General features: G+C 64.4%; 1 protein-coding gene across 1 annotated transcript in view; it reads right to left on the bottom strand.

Moving 5' to 3' along the window:
* Positions 1 to 13,077, bottom strand: part of GPC1 (glypican 1) — a 32,227-nt gene extending 19,150 nt beyond the window's left edge. The window contains exon 1 of the mRNA XM_032762062.2: positions 12,358 to 13,077. Within this exon, the coding sequence (XP_032617953.1) occupies positions 12,358 to 12,523 (166 nt within the window). The 5' untranslated portion in view covers positions 12,524 to 13,077. The remainder of the gene's footprint in view (positions 1 to 12,357) is intronic.
* Positions 13,078 to 15,888: the final 2,811 nt, after the last annotated feature.

The raw sequence follows: 15,888 nt of genomic DNA on the forward strand, positions 1-15,888 counted from the left end.
CCACGCTGCTGGTCACACAGCCCACCACCAAGAACACCCAGGGCTCCCAGGCCAGGGAGACTCTGAGCAGGTGGCCCTGTCATGTGCCTTCCTGACCGCCTCCCCAGAGGTGAACCCCCACCTCCTGTGGGCCCTGCGGGTCCTGGAGCAGGTGGGAATGTGGGCCCCCTGCCTCTGTGACTCCCACCCATTTCCCGGAGCCACCTGCCGGAGGAGTGCCGGAAGCTCAGAGTTCCACCCCCAGGCACCTGGAGTCCTGACTCCGCCCTGTCTACACCCGGACTGCCTGGCAGGCGGAGGGATGCCAGGATCCCATGAGATGGCCCTGGGCAGAGGTGGGGGACACTGCCTGGGGCGGGCACATGAGATCCAGGAGGCAGACAGCCTGTGGGAAGGAACCAGCCCCATCCCGTAGGGGAAGGGAGAGGCCCCTATGAGGGCAGCTGTCCAGACCCAGGGCCGGCATCTCCTGCCCTTCCTGCCTCTCCACAGGGCCTGCAGTGCCTCCTGGAGTCTCCACCCTGGACTCTTCCTGAAAACCAGCCGCCACCCCCAAGGCGGGCCCGAGAGGGCCTCCGGCCGTCCCACTGTCACTGCGCCCTGGGGACACTGTGCGTTCCACCCAGAATGGCCTGTCAGCATCTCTTCTTGCCATTTCCAACTTCTCACACCCAGAGCCAGCGAATGGGAGCCGACACTGTGTGCTGTGAGTGCCCAGGGTGACCCCCAGGAAGCAGCTGCGCCGGTGACGATGACGGGACCACCTGTCCAGGTGGATCTGGCCCCTGGCTCCCCAGCCTGGCCTTCCTCCCTCCCCACAGAGTGCCCTCTTCCACAGCCCGCCTTCTGGAAGATGAGACTTAGAGAAAGAGTAGGCCCCCCTGACATGACACACGCTGGGCAGAGGGCGGGCCAGCCTTCTACCAGGGCACACAGCCACCGTGAGGCAGGGCCAGGGGCACACCGCCGGTGTGGAGCCGGCCCTTGACCCCCTTTGACCCCCAGCAGTTTGGCTTTGGCTTCTCTCAGGACCCGCCCCTTTGCTAAGACGACGGCCACCGGAACAGCCACGATCTTCAAGAGAGCCAGCCCTCGGCCAAGGGTGTGGCTGTCCCCAGAGGCCCGGGAGGCCGCCTCCCTGGGAACCCCGAGGTCCATGCGGACAGGGGCGCAGGCAGTGTGTGCACACCCACGCGCCCTCCCCCTCCACCTGCCGGCTCCGCACTGGCCTCAGAGCAGCCCTGCCACACCCTCCTCACGGCGCTGAGCCTTCCTGACCTTCCGAAATGACCGCCGATGTCGCCCCGACCACACAGAGGTCCCCGAAGGAGTACAGGGACTTTCCTGTGTCGCGGTACCCAGAACAGCCTGTGTCGGGGCACAGCTCAGCCCGAGGGATCTCTGCTTGAGGGAGGAATGAACGTGGGGGTCATCTACGACACCTCACTTTCGACTCAAACAGACCTCTGGTCACGCCCCTCCTGGCTCTGGGGTCCAGCCTTAATGCCCTCAGACCCTGCCCACCAAGCCCCCAACCCCGTCCGTCTCCGCCTGACCCACTCATTGCCTTTGCCATTCAGAAACACAGTGAAGCCCACCCCTTCTGGGCATCCCTGGGTGCCAGATGCCAGGGGTTCAGCCATGCCAGGCTGGGCTCCCAACACGGCTGTGGGTGGACGCCCCTTATTCCCCCCCATGAACGAGATGCTCGGGCTCGGGAAGCCAGTCCACCCCCGATTCTGACGCCAGCCACGCGGCTCCACTGCTCCCCTCAGGCAGATCTCTCCAGGCTGCCCAGGGGCTGCCCACCCTGGCCTCCTCTCCCTCCTCTGCAGGCCGAATGATGTGGGCTGGGAGAACCCAGCCCTTCCTATCTGCTCCCGAAGTCTCCTCTCTGGTCCTCTCAATGAGCTGGTCCCCAGTGCTCCAGGGCCCGGATGTTCCAGGCTCCTTGGGTTGGGGAAGAGCCCCGGGTGGCCAGCCCCAGCTGAGGGTCCTGTAAGGCAGCATGGGAGGCCGAGGACAGGGCAAGAGATGGCCAGGGCAAGAGAGGGGCCAAACTGCATTTGGGAGCCCTGGGCCAGTCCCCAGCCAGGGAGGGGTCTTTAGGGTTCGGCCCTCAGGGTTCACATGACTCAAATGGGTGAGTGGTTGCAAACCTCACATGCAGATGCCTAGATTCCGGCATGTCACACCCCTTTACTTGTAACTCACACAAGCTACACACTCATGGTGGCCAAGCACAGGCACAGCTTGTGTGGACTCTCTCATACGTGTCCTGTCTCTGCGCTAACTGGGTCCAGAGAGCAAGTGCTCTGTCTGCGGCTGCGTTTCAGCACCCAGAACAGCACCCAGCACCCAGCACCCAGCACCCAGTACCCAGTAGGAGCTCACGGAGCCTCCACCAATGATGCAGAGGACCTGGGATGCGTCCCCCTCCCTTGCAGGGCAGGCAGATGGCGCTGCTCCTTACTCCGCCCAAGGTGCCTGGGGACTCCCCACCACGTCCCCCCGTTTCAGACCCTTGGCCACAGCAGGACCTCCTGGGCGCAGACACACTGGGCCCCAAGCCTCTCCTTCTCTGCTACGGGGGCAACTCGCTGCTCAGGTCAGCAGGACTTCCTCTGTGCCGCGGGCCCCTCGCCCATTGGTGAAGCCGCAGACGCTTTCTCAGGACGATGCTTGTTTCTGAAGCATACGTCTACACGGAGGACCACGGAGGAAGCACTCATCACACAGCAGTTACCAGAACATGATACAACGAACTGTGAGGTGGCAACGCACGTGCTTCCCCAGGAAGCAGTTTTACAGGAGCCGCAACGGGCCTAATACTGACTAGAATTCAAAGTCACAGTGAGAGGACGCGGTTTTCCAAGCTGTCTGCTTCGAATGTGGAGGGGCATCAACGGCGGCGATGTCTGCTGGTGACCAAGCCCCGGGTCCCAGAACACCATCGTTCCCAGTAAGAAAAAATGCTAAATTCTGCTTAGAGGTTAGCAACGATAGAGATGTCATCTCTTTCTCAGCCAAGTTCATGAACCCCCTGAATTACATCCAGAACCTCATCTGTGCACCCACAGAAGGATGGGTGCATCTAGAACAACCCTCTTGCATGCTTGTGTTTGGTCACCAGTCTGCCCATCCTCCCATCCCAGCACCTGGCGCTGAGTGGTGCCCCCTCCCCTGAGCTCCCTCTTCCCCTGGCGTGGTCCTGCCTACAGCTTCAGTTCAAGTATTTCTCTTGGGGGTGCTACTGGCATTTGTGGAAGGGCACCTCCATCTCCCATGATTACTGGGCTCCCTGGCCCCACCCACTGAACACCGGAGCACCCCCACTCCTCAGTCACTGGGATGTCACAAGTGCCCAGGGCAACTGCTCCCAGTTGGGAGCCACCACATCCCAGGGGACCTTCCCAGGTATCTGTCTCACCTGCAGCCACCCCTCACCCCAAATTGCCCCCAGGCTGGGGCTATGCACACAGAACAGGGAGGCACCTGTTCTAACACCTAACATCCTGGGTGTGAGGCCACAGAAGGGAGACTGAAGACGCCAAGGAGTATCCTGTGTGCAGCCCCCCGAGGCTCGGGGAGGGGGCATCGCGTTCAGGAACAGTGGAGCTGGATTATGCAGGAGACTTGTCCTTTTAAAATACCTCCTTGGGTCTAGTGTGTCCCAAGCTCCATGACAACTGGAGACGCATCTAAACGCCTGAGCCAACCCTGGTGGCAGGTGGCATCAGCTTTGTCCCCAGGGCCTGGTAGATGGTCACAGGTGGGTGGGATGCTCTCCCTGCAGTCTCCAGAGCCAAGGATGGGCCTCCTGGCCCCAGTTCTTGAGGAGACACTTAGACGTCACACATGGGTTACCACAGGGATGGGATCAGACAGCCACAGGGAGCCCCAGTCACCAAGGATGCACCAGACACAGGGGTGACCTGCGGGTCCACAGTGGGCACTGAGGCTGTACCAGATGCAGGGACAGGCTGAGACCATCACCCATAGGCCACAGCTCTGTGACGCACTGGACAGCTGTCCTCGGTGTTTGGGGAAATCGTCTGAAGGTGTGCACAGGCCACAGACTTCCCTACAGGTCCCACTGCTGATGGTGCACCCAGGAAACACCCCTGCCAGGGAGGCTAGGGATCCGTCACTGCTGCATGGGCCTGTCCAAGGCTTGGCTGTTCCCAGGAGGGAGATGCGCTATTCCGGGCCTCAGAGCGTCGGGGTCACTGCAGCCAGATCCATCACCCCAGGATGGACCAGCGGGCGAGGACGGGGCTCAGGATGGGCAGTGCTGCAGGGTCCTGGGCGGCTGGATTTGGGAGTCCCCAGAAGCCCCAGCCAAGTTTCTCAGTAGAACCTGAACTTCTGTGGGGCGGGAGCAGAAGCCTAGCAACGTTGTACTTCCTGGCCCGCCCATCTCACCCTTGTCCCTCAGGAGGAGCCAGGACAGCAGGCGGGCATGTAGTACCCACTGCGGGGTTGGCTCTGACCTCAGGAGACCCGCCGGGCGTGGCGGCTGGGCTGGGCTGAGGCTGGCCGGGCCCTCCTGCGGTGTGTGTCCTCACACGGCCCCGACATGGGGCTGCAAAGAAGCCGAGCTGTGTTCGCAGCCTCCCCTCCTATGTGCCCCCGGTGCCCCTCAGGCCTCTGGGTGCCTGCACCTGCGGGGTGGTCTGTGGCCTTGGCCCAGCTCCCCATCCTCTGACCCAACCTCACCCCCGCTAGCCAGGCCCAGAGCAGGAGTGAGTCACTCGGCAAACGTGGGGCTTGGCCCGGGGCGGTGAGGCCTCTCAGCTCTGAGCCCTGGGGACCCCTCTCCGGGACTCAGCTTTCCCATCTGCAAACTAAGTGGTGCTCAGCCCACCCGGTGGACAGCCCCTGGCATGCCAACTCTGGGAACTCCTGGGGCGCCTCAAAGGTGGGAGAGGACCAGGGGAGGGAGGGCCTGGGGAAGGAGGGACCCCAGCATCCTCCTCACTGCCCTGCTCCAGCCCCAGTCCCCTCCTCTCCCTGTCCACCAGCTGCGCCCCATGGAAGACCCCAAGAGCCCACTGGGAGGCCTGGCTCACAGCTGCCGCTGGCCCTGCCCCATGCTGGGCTCAGGGTTTCTGCTTCCGAGTCCCCTGGCCTCCGGGATGATTTGCAGTGGCTCTGTGGCTGGCCCTCCTCCCCACCAGAGCCCTGGGAGGTCTCCTCCTGAAGGAGCAGGATGGGTGGAGCCCCTGGGGGCTGCCCTGTCACCCTGCCAAGCCTCCAGGACCCAAGGGGCCCTTAGCACAAGAGAGCATCGGGCCTCCTCGGCCAGCCACCGCCTCAGGAGACAGGGATGGTGCAGCCTCCTGGCCCCCAGGCCTCCCTCATCTCTACGTCTCCAAACCCTCGTTGGTGCCCTCGCCCTGCAGTCCCACTGCCTCCCCGCCCAAAGTCCACCTGAAGGGTTCCGCCCCCTGACAAGTGGGACCCTGGGGCCTGTCCAAGGCACACTCACACCACTGAACCACGTCTCTCCCGGCCTGGGCTCCCCCAGCCCAACCTGGAGGAGGTTTTCAGGCCAGCCTGGCCACTGTCCCCCACCCCGGTTCTGTGACGGCACAGGCGGCGGCATCCTCAGCCACTGCTGTAGCACTAGACCTGGAACATCACCTGAGTGGCCCGGCCCTGCCACCAGGACCTGAGGGAGAAGCGGAGGCCCACAGCAGGAGGGGCTGGCCAAGGACCCAGTAGCCGTGCAGGGCCTGACACTGAGGCCTCCCAGGCTTGTGGGGACCAGGCTGTGCCCTGAGAGTGCCTCAGGTGGGCGGGGGTGAGCTGCAGGCTGGGGCGTGGTCACTCCCTCACACTGTCACCAGGGTTTCGGGTGCATCTGTGCTGAGCTCTAAGCCCGTTACAGGGACACAGCCCGGTGCTCAGGAGGCCACAGTCACAAAACACCCAGAGCCTCGGGGTCTTTGCCGCCTGATGGGAAGATGTAGGTATGCTGGGCTGGGCTAGCTCCCCAATACAGACTAAACTGTCCCCCCAAAACCCACACGGCCCAGGCCTAACCCCGATTCCTCAGGATGTGACTTTGGGTGTGGAGTCTGTGTGACACCTCTCGTTAAGAAGAGATGGTACTGGTGGGCCCTGACCCAATTAGAGTCGTGTCCTTGTGAAGAGGGGGAATTCGGAGACAGAAGCGGACACGGGGAGAGCGGCCTGTGAAGACCAAGGTGGGATTTACCACCCAGGCAACACCCGGAAGCCGGCAGCGGCCAGACTTCCTCACGTCTCAGAAGGGGCCAGCCCGGTGGACGGACACCTTGATCTCAGGCTTCCAGCCTCTAGAACCACGGACGACACACGTCTGCAGCTGCAGCTGCTCAGCCTGTGGCACTGTTCTGGCATCCCTGGAAACACGTGGCTCCTAACCCGGGCACCCAGCCCCACCTGTTACCAGGAGGGACTCGGGGCCTTCGCCATCCTGTGTGGAGCTCAGGCCTGCCCAGGCGGGGGCCCCCGGCAACAGGGAGTGTACATGTTGGCGGATGCCCGGGAAGTCAAGCTGTGGGGAAAGGCCGGAGGAGGCGTGTGCTGTGGGTGGGCACGGGGAGGACGCCGTGGAGGGAGGGGACAGGTGTGCCAGAAAGGTGGGTCAGCAGGAGCTGGTGGGAGATGGAGCTGGGGCCACAGGCGGGGGGGGGTGGTGTGAGGCTAGCCTGGCCCTCTCAGGGGCTCCTAAACCCACCCGGATTCCAGACTGCTACCGAGCCTGGGGCAGTGGGGTGTGCCCCTCACACCTGTACTTCCCCGCCACCCACAGCGGGCCAAGAGCAGCCAAGGAGGCTGCAGCTCTGGGCCCTGCTCCCCAGCATAGCCCTCACCCCACACCTGGCTGCTGTGTGCTCCCGCCTGGGTGTGGGGCCTGGAGGTGGAGGAGAACCTCCTGCTTCCCTGACCCATGTCTCAACACCCTACACTGCACCCCCACCCTGTCAGGAGACTTCAAGCGGCTCAGGGCACCTGCCCAGGCCTGTTCCCAGACGATGAAAAGCCGCCACAGGCACGGCAGCGAGGAGCCCCCACGTAAGGTGGGCAAGATCCCGGGCCCCACAGGGCTGTGCTGGCGACTGGCAAGATCCAGGCTGGCTCAGGGCTCTGGGCACGTCGACACTGGACGGGGCCAGGGCTGGGCAGAGGCGCCGCATATAGGAGTGTCCACCCCCAGCCTCCACCAGGGGTCCAGTCTTGATCTGAAATAACTGAGCCAGGCCCTGTGAGGACAGTCTGGCTTAAGAAAAGGTGTCCAGCCTCTCACCGGCCCGGGCACGGCAGATGTGGGGCCCCAGGCCAGACCTGACCCGTGTGGCTTCGGGTGAGCCCCTCCCCTGCCTGGTCTCCCGTCTAGTGCCAGCCCGTGGCTGACACCTGTGCCATGCACATGGATGCCGTAGAACAGACATGGGCATGCTCAGACACCCACTAAGCTCTCCTCTGGGGTCTGATGCCCAGCCCTGCGGTTCGGCTACCAGGTAGGTATGCCCCCAGTCCTGCTGTAGGGAGGCGTCCTGGGCACCGGGGAAGGCGTGTTAACCACAGGCTCACCCTGTCCCTAGTGATGGCTGGTGTGAAGGTACAAGCCCCAATAGACTGGCCTGCCTTATCTCCCTGGCTTGGCACCTGTGGGCACCTGAATAGGGTGCCTGTCCACTAATCCTGGGGCACTTGGCCCAGTGTGGGTGGCGGGTCTGCCCTGTTGGGGACATGCAGGGCTTTGCAGCACACGCTGGGAACAGCCCTCCTAGCAGGCTGGAGCGGCAGCCCTCCCCCCACAGGCAGTGGAGCCAGGCTGGAGGGTGAGGCCCAGCTGTGTGGAAGTACGACTCTCTGGGCAGCACGGCCAGGAGGAACTGGGCAAGACTGGAGGCAGGGAGGCCAGGAGGAGTCCCGGTTAAACGTCCTAAATGCGCCTAAGAGATGGAGCGCAGACCCAGGACAGGAGAGCTGGCTGGGGAAAGCACCAGCCTTCCAGGAAGTGCAGAGCCTGGCACAGGCAGCCTGGCCTGGCTTTACTGGGCAGTGATCAATGCTGTAGCCAGATCCGGCCCTAAGAGGAGGGCTTCGCCAGGCCTCGGTTTACTCATTTGTAAAATGGGTCTACAAAGACCCCTTCCATCTGATGTGTTAACCAGACAGTAATGGGAAACGCTCCACAAGCTGGGTTCACGTGTACTCTAATTAGGGTACCGGATGCCATTAACCGAGAGGGGTGTGTGGGGGCCTTTGCAGAGGGTGTCCGGGGAGAGGGGGGCACAGCCTGGGGCTGCCCACGAGGTGCACGGCCCCAGCACCTTCTCCCTCCTGGCCACCTTCACAGGAGGTCATGATTATTCCCTTTCTCTCCTGTGAAAAGACCCAGGGAGACCGGGGATGGGATGGGGGGGTGGGGGCATCTGTGCCTGAGGAGCGCAGTGGCCTGCCTGGCATGGGAGGCTTGGCGGTCCAGCAGGGACCCAGGCCATTGCATCACGCAGGTGGCCCTGTCGGATCAGGGCTCCCCTGGGCTCCGCTCGGTCCTCACGCTGGGGATGATGAAATCCCAGCTCCTCTCACGGAGGGAAGAGCGGCGGCACAGCAAAGGCCAAGGACCACCTGGGAACCACGCTGAGCTACCTGGACAGGACAGGGCACAGGGAACCGTCTGGTCTGGTGAGGGGCTGTGTGCCAGGCAGCCTCCGAGAGGCCCGCTGAACAGGACTGAGAAGCAGATGCTGGTGGGCTCTCCTGGGCCCAGCCAGGAACACCCTTTCACGGATGTGGGAAGGAGAGGTCCAGGCCCTCTGAGGACGGTTCCCCAGAGTCTGTGTGCCAACCACTCAGGCAGTCAAAAGTGGCACAGAGAAGAAAAGATTCCTTCGGAGGGGCCCAACGAGTGAGTGCTTGATACAGGCTCCAGGGCATGCTGGTGCCCGTTCCAGCTGGTAGGTGGGCTGCCACTCCGGGGCACAGGAGCGGCCGGGCAGTTCTGTGACACAGACAGTCCCATGCCCCGCTCTGACTTCCGCCCCCAAAACTAGACCTCAGGGCCCCTCCTCTGCCTCAGGCTGGGAGACCCTGAGAACAGGGGTGTCTGCTCCAAGGAGATCCTCCTCTACCCTCCATATCCCGCTCCCCACCCAGCACAGCCAGGTATAAAGCCAGGAAGGCCTGGGGGTGTCCTCTGAGAAGCTGTCCTGGGCCAGGAGCCAGCCAGGTTCTGTGGCTACAACAGGGAAACAGAGAGATGTGGTACCAGCTCAGGTGCCAAGGTGGGGCACGGAGACCCCAGCAAAGGAGAAAACAGACACACATCACATCACATCAGACACCAGGAAGCCAGGCAGGTGCTCTGGGAACACCTATGCCCAGGCACAACCTTGCAAGCAAAAGCAGGAGGCCTGCTGGCACGCGGGCAGGCAGTGATTCAGCACGAGGGCTCCTGGCAGCGCAGGGGCACCCGGGGTGCCACTCGGCTCCACCCTTGCCTTCTGTGCCGTGCCCTGGCATAAAGGGAGGGTGGCCGGGTGCCCTGCTGCAGTGCCACCATCCAGCTGGTGGCACCCGGGCCTGCTTCCTTGCCCATAAAATGGGATGACCACTGCTGTCACTGCAGCCTGGCCTGGCTGTCCAGAGGACAAAGGAAGTCTCAAAAGGGAGCCCAATATGTCCTGACACTGCCCTCTTTCATGAGCAAAGTCTCCTGTCGCCCACTGCCGTTTCTGGTCCCTGGGGCAGAGGCTGGGAAGGCCCGCCACACACCCAGGGCCATCTGCTCTCCTTCCCACAAGGAAGTATCAGATCTCTACCCCACCCGCTCTGGGCCAGCGAGGTGCCCAACCGCAGGGGGTTTGCATCCCCTCTGAGGAGGTCCCCCTGGAGAAGTCTAGATGCAGGAGAGAGGGGACTGAGAATGGTGCCCACTAGGCCACAGAGGGTCCAGGGCTCCTGGGAGGATCTGCCGCCCAGGGGCCACCAGAGGGCGCCCGTTCCGCGGAGCCCAGGCCCAGACGACAAAGCAGGAGGGGACACTGGGCTTGGCTGCCCCAGGACTGCTGCGGCCCGAGGGAGTCACCCTGTTTCCCTCAGCCCACGTGGCTCCCACACTGTCTTCTGTACCCTGGGTCCCGAAGGTTACTCCCCACTTCTGCAGCCATAGGGGGTCCGGGGAGAGAGGCTCCCGTCGGAGGGGCACCGCCTGGAGGGGCAGTGATCCTGCCCCAGTGCAGTCCTGGCCTTGCAAGTCTGGAGGAGGGCGGCACCCCGAGCCCTGGCAGCAGGCACTGGCCCACGGCGGGCACCATGGCTAGACAGCTGCAGGGTGTTCACACTCCCCACGCGGGGTGGACAGCATCCCCTGCCCCATCAGACACAGAGAAACCAACACAATCTGCCTGTCCTGGGTCCCTAACCCACCGCATTCCCCAACCCAAGAGCAGCAAGACCCGCACTCTCTGGCCCAGCCCCACGTCAACTTCTCCATCTTGTCCTGCCCTCTCTTCTCACCCTTGGGAGATGGCCAAACTCTGCCACTCTGTCTCTCTAACTGGCAACAGTGGCCTGTGGATGCAACCAAGGTTAGGTTGGCTCCTAAGGAAGCAACTGCCCAGAGGACACGGAGGTGCTAAAAAGGGCTGAGGGCTAATGGTTTCCAAAGGAGCAGGATGCAAGACTCTGGGCTGGGAGGGGCAGCCACTCAGCCACTCTGCTACCCTGATGCCTGGGGAGGGATTCACCAGGAAGGCCAGGGATGCCTCTTTGTGTGTGAGTAGAGGGGCAGAGATCAAACCCAACCGTGCCCAGGACCTTGTGCTGCCTGGCATCCAGGTGTGCCCCCTACCTGGGACAGACAGAGCCCAGTGGGGTGCGGAAGGCAGCCTGGAAATGACAGGGTTGCCTCTGCAGAGGCACAGGAAGGCCTGTCCCCGGGACTTTGGAGGGGTCCTTGCAAGAACCTCAGGCTGGTGGGGAGGGCATCGGGAGATCCATCAAGGGACTGTCTACGGGTTCTGTACCTCCTGGGGGGGGGGGGTGGTCAGGGGGTCCTTACAAGAACCTCAGGCTGGGGGCGTCGGGAGATCCGCCAAGGGCAAGGGGCTGTCTGTGGGTTCTGTTCCTCCTGGAGGGGCAGGGGTCCAGAGCCCGACTGCCTCCTCCCACCGCCCCGCCCCAGGCAGCAAGGCATGGTCACAGACCCCCCTCACCCAGATGCACGGATCCTTCTTGCTCAGAATCCCCAGGACCATGGGCATTCCTGCGCTGAGTCCCCATCTGAGTAGCCCTCCACCCGCACTCCCACTCCCCTGGTTTCAGAGGAGCCCCTCAGAGCAGGAACCTAGTCTGTTCTGTTCTTGCCCACTGGGTCCCTGGCATGGGGTACAGACCGAGGTTGGTCCCCACACGTGGAAAGGTGAAGCTTGGGTTCCAAGAGATCCTTAGAACACGGAGCCCACCGCTCCACCCACCCGTACACTTCTGTCCCCAAAGCTCCTTCGGGACCACAGGGAGGGAAGAGGCAGAGCCGCAGGCGGCTCCAGGGCTTAGGGGGCGCCAAGAGGGCCGCTGTTCTTATAAAGAAATGACACGGCTCCTGGGCAGGATCCAACGCGCCGACCACCTGCAGCTGGACTCGCGGCGCGAGGCCGCCCAAGTGCCAGGCGGGGGCCGGCGCGTACAAGTTCTTCGACAGGAATCTCTGCGAGGCGGCGGCGTTCCGCCCGCGGATAAGTGCCCAGCTCCCTCCCCACCCCTCCGCACTACCCCCCCGAGAGGGTCCGCTTATAAAACCCACCTAGGCTGCCTTTGCTGGAGACCCTAAGAGAATCCCCGGGCAGGACCGGAGACGCCTCCCAGAGAGGTCTGTACAGAGGAGAAGGGGTCCGCGGCCACCGTCAGGGGCGCCCCGAAAGCCCGACCACGCCGAGCCCCACAGCGCCCCGACAGCCGGCCCCGGGGCTGGGACTCCCGGCCTGCAGGCGCACTGGGCCGAGCGGCGGGCAGAAGACGCCCAGCTCCAGCCGTGGCCCGGGAGGAGCGCCCCGAGCCCGCAGCCCGGCGAGATCAGCTCCGCAGGGAAGAGGCCGGTGTGCGGGGGGCGGGGAGAGGTGGAGGACGACCGAGCGAAGCGGAGGAGACCCTGGCGAGGGAGTGCGGCGCGGGGCTTGGGGGCGAGGGCCGTGGGGTTGCAGAGGAGCCGCAGCGCAGGGGGCCACTCGGGGCCAGGGCGGATGGGCGCAGGCGGCAGGAACCCGCGCCAGGAGCGAGTAGCCGCGTCGGGAAGACCAGGGTCCGGAGCCCAAAGCCCGGCCAGGCCGGGGTCCCCGGGGCCGCGCCCTCACTCACCCGAGATCTCCGCCTGGGGCACGTCGCTCAGGCTGAAGCCCTTGGCTCCGTAGATCTGGCGGACCTCGCCGCAGCTCCGGCTCTTGCTGGCCGGGTCCCCGCGGGCGCAGGCGACCAGCGCTGCGGCCGCGCACAGCAGCCACCAGCCTCGGGCCCGGAGCTCCATGGCGGGGCCGGCGGCGCCCCCGGCCACCCGCCCGCGCCTCTCTCGGATCCTGGCCGGGTCCTGCGCAGTTCCCGCCCGCGAAGGGCAGAGCCAAGGTCCCGGCGCGCGCGGCTCGCGGTCCAGAGGCGGCGGCGGCCGAGGAGGCGGAGACAACAAAAGCCGGCGGCGGCGGCGGCGGCGCGGGGCGCGCGGGGTGCGAGGTCCGAACGCTCGCTCGGGCAGCCCAGAGCGCGGCGGGCTAGCGCAGTCCCGGCTCGGCACCTCCCCCGCCGCCGGCCCGGCCCCTCGGCGGCCGCGGGAGAGGAGAGGGGCGGGGCAGGGTGGGAGCGCAGGGGTGGGGGAGGGACTGGGAGCGCCGGGCGGGGCGGGGCGCGGCGCGGGGGCGCGGGCCGGGGCGCACTGGGCTCTCCTCTGGCTCTCGGGGACCCAGAGGGTCCGCCTGGCCGCGCGACTCTATCGATCCCCGGAGGGAGGCGGCGGAGCCGGGCAGCGCGGGGCCGCGGCCGGGGTCCCTGAGGGCGGCCCCCCACGCCCAGCGCCCAGGGCGGTGGCACCACCTGTGGGGGCGGGGACGGGGGCGGCGGGTGCGCGAGGCAGGGCTTCCCCCGCCGGACGTGACATCACGCCTCCCGCGCCCCAATCAGGGGCTTCCCCGCCCCCAGCCGAAATCGGCATCCCGCTCCCCGCTCCCTCCCGCGCGCTCCGGCTTCCTGCACCCTGGCAGCGCGCCCCGAGAACGCTCTCCCGGCGCCTCCGTACCCTCCGCCCGCCGGCCGCGCCTCGAGCCGCCGCCCCTCTCCCCGCCTGCACCCCGCAGCGGCTCCCTCCCCGCGCCCTTCCAGCCGTCTCGCGCTGGGCTCCGGCTCACACCGGGGGCTTTTGTGGTGTGGGGGCTGCACACAGGAAACTGGCCAAGAAACTCGACCTCACCTCTCCCAGTCCCAGGGAGCGGCAACAGATGGCTTAATTGTTGGACCTTGACAGCTGTTTTGGGGGGTGACCCTCCACGTTCTTTGGATGCTGGAGAAACCAAAGTGATGGGGCAGGGCCGGTCTACTGGTCTGGGCTGCTGGGTGGAGCCAGGTGACCTCTGGCGAAGGGATAGGGTCGGAACCCGGCGACTAGTTAGGTCACTGGGGGAGGAGAGTGGAGTGACCCGGAGCAGATGCCTCTTTGAAGAAGGCGGGAGGGCTGCCTGCACCTTGTATGGTAGGAGGGCGCGTGGCTTTAAGCTGCACATGGGGAGCTGGCCTGGATGAGGTCTGTAGGGAGGGGGCGAGGACTGCGATGTTGATGTCTGGAGGGCCTCACTCCTTCCTTGGCTCCCAGACCCCCCACCCCGGCCCCCTGTTCTCCACAGGGTAAGGCCTGGCGGTGAAGCCAGATGCCTGAGCTGCAGAACTGGGGGCAGGCATAGAGGTCGGCAGCCTTGGCAGAGAACCTCAAGATGACCCCCATGTACAGCAAGGGTGTCCTGATTTCAGGGCCTGTGGCATCACCTGGAAGCTGCAGCGGGGTCCGTGGTGGGGGTGGTGCCAACATTCCCTACCCCCGTGCCTGGGGCTCTCAGCCGCTGTGTGGGGCTGGAGCAGGAAGGTGGGGTTCCCTCCCCCTGGGCTCTTGGGGTTTCCTGCCCTGCCTCCCAGAGAAGGTTGCTCCTTCACCCAGAGACACTGAGTCATTGCTGGAGAGGGAGGCTTTGGGGACCCAATCCAAGTGTGCATTTCCCTGCCCTCCCCCACATACCCTCTGCTGCGTCACATTTTGTGACTCACCGACCCCCGTTCAGTGCATGCTCCGGGCTTGCTCCTTCTTGCCTGGGCCTGGCGTGGCTGCCTGCACACCTTATCCAGCACGGTCAGGAGCCCGGGCCCACGATCCCGCTCTCTCTGTGTGGTCTCAAGCACTGAGGGACCAGGAAGGGCTGCCTGGGCCTAGGAACCTGGACTTGGGGTTAACCGGCCTGAGGCTTGATAGTTATCCCGTCACTGTCTATGCCTCCTCTTAATCTGACCAGATTGGGTTATTCCTCCAGGCAAGTCCTTCCTCCAGCCTAGTTCTGGGCCTCTGGATGGCAGTGTGGACAGCAGGGCTCAGTATGTGATGGTCGCAGCCTCGGCCTGGCCCTGGTGACCCCTGGGTGGCTTCATCTCCTAAGGAAGTCCTTCCCACCATCGCAGCTCCTGGAATCATTCGCATTCCACAGACCAGGAGACCTGCAGCCAGGACCTTCCCTGGAGAGGATGCACATGCTGCAGGGGGCATTGGAAACAAAAGCCGGGTTTGCACCTGGGAGGAGCCGCGGCTCCTGAGCAGCTGCAGCTGCCCCTGGTTCCCTCCTGACAATGCTGCACACGCCCGCTGTCACCAGGGCAGGAGCTGCCAGGCTGCCCCTGCTAGTCGGTGCAGGCTCCAGACTGGGACTCTGGGAGGGTGGGCGAGGCTGATCAGCCCCCTCTTCCACCGCTGTCCCTGAGGCCTCTCCACACAGGACACATGGGTGGGTTTGAGGACATAGTTGATGCCTCGAATCCCAGCCTTCACAGTGGCCCATGTGGCTCTGACCAAGACCAACCCCTCCTGCTTTGGTGTCTTTGCCTGGCTAGACAGTGGGGGCACACGTGTGCGACACAAAGATGGAATGAACGAGCAAGTGAGGAAACACCCGAGAGGAAAAGTTTGTCCCTGAGAGTGGACGTGTGGCGCAGCCTGGACCTGCTCTTCCACCGGTGCAGAGTGAGGGCAGAGGACGCTTAGCATTGTCTGACGGGCTGAGGCAGGCAGTACCTGTCGGGCCAGGGCGTGGGGGCCTCCCTTCCATGCCCCCATCTTCCGTGGAGGACCCCAGGTCCTGGAGGGCGTGTACTGCTGGCTTAGGGCCCACTCCTGCCTCTGCCTAGGGAGGGTGGGGGTCTGCGGGATGCTGAGCCTGGTCTCTGCTCAGAAGACACAGGGAGCGCTGGGAGATCCGCAGCTCCCAGCCGTTCGGACGGCAGGTCTGCTCAGAAGTTATCCTACTTTTGCTCCTTGGAACTCTTGTGAGTGTGCACGCCCTTGCCCACTGCCACGGACGGACAGCTTTCCTTTCTGTTTGGTTTCAGAGATTGTCTTTCGGAGACTCCAAAAGTAAGTTTCCAAACAGACTGAGCGATTGTCGTCGCTGCCATCCGTGGGTGCCTTCTTGTGAATGTCACTGCCTGTAGCATCCCTACCTACGAGAGCCCTGTCCTGCTGGCTGTGGGAGGCAGGAGTGCGAGCGTGTGCCTGCAGACAGCAGGGGTTCAAGGGCATGGACTAGGGCTGGCTGGGATGTGGCGTCTGATCTGTTAGAGCACCCGGGAGGTGTTTTGGTGCCCTGGGGTGTA

This window comes from Hylobates moloch, unplaced genomic scaffold, assembly GCF_009828535.3.
Source record: "Hylobates moloch isolate HMO894 unplaced genomic scaffold, HMol_V3 SCAFFOLD_1, whole genome shotgun sequence".
Classification (NCBI taxonomy): domain Eukaryota; kingdom Metazoa; phylum Chordata; class Mammalia; order Primates; family Hylobatidae; genus Hylobates; species Hylobates moloch.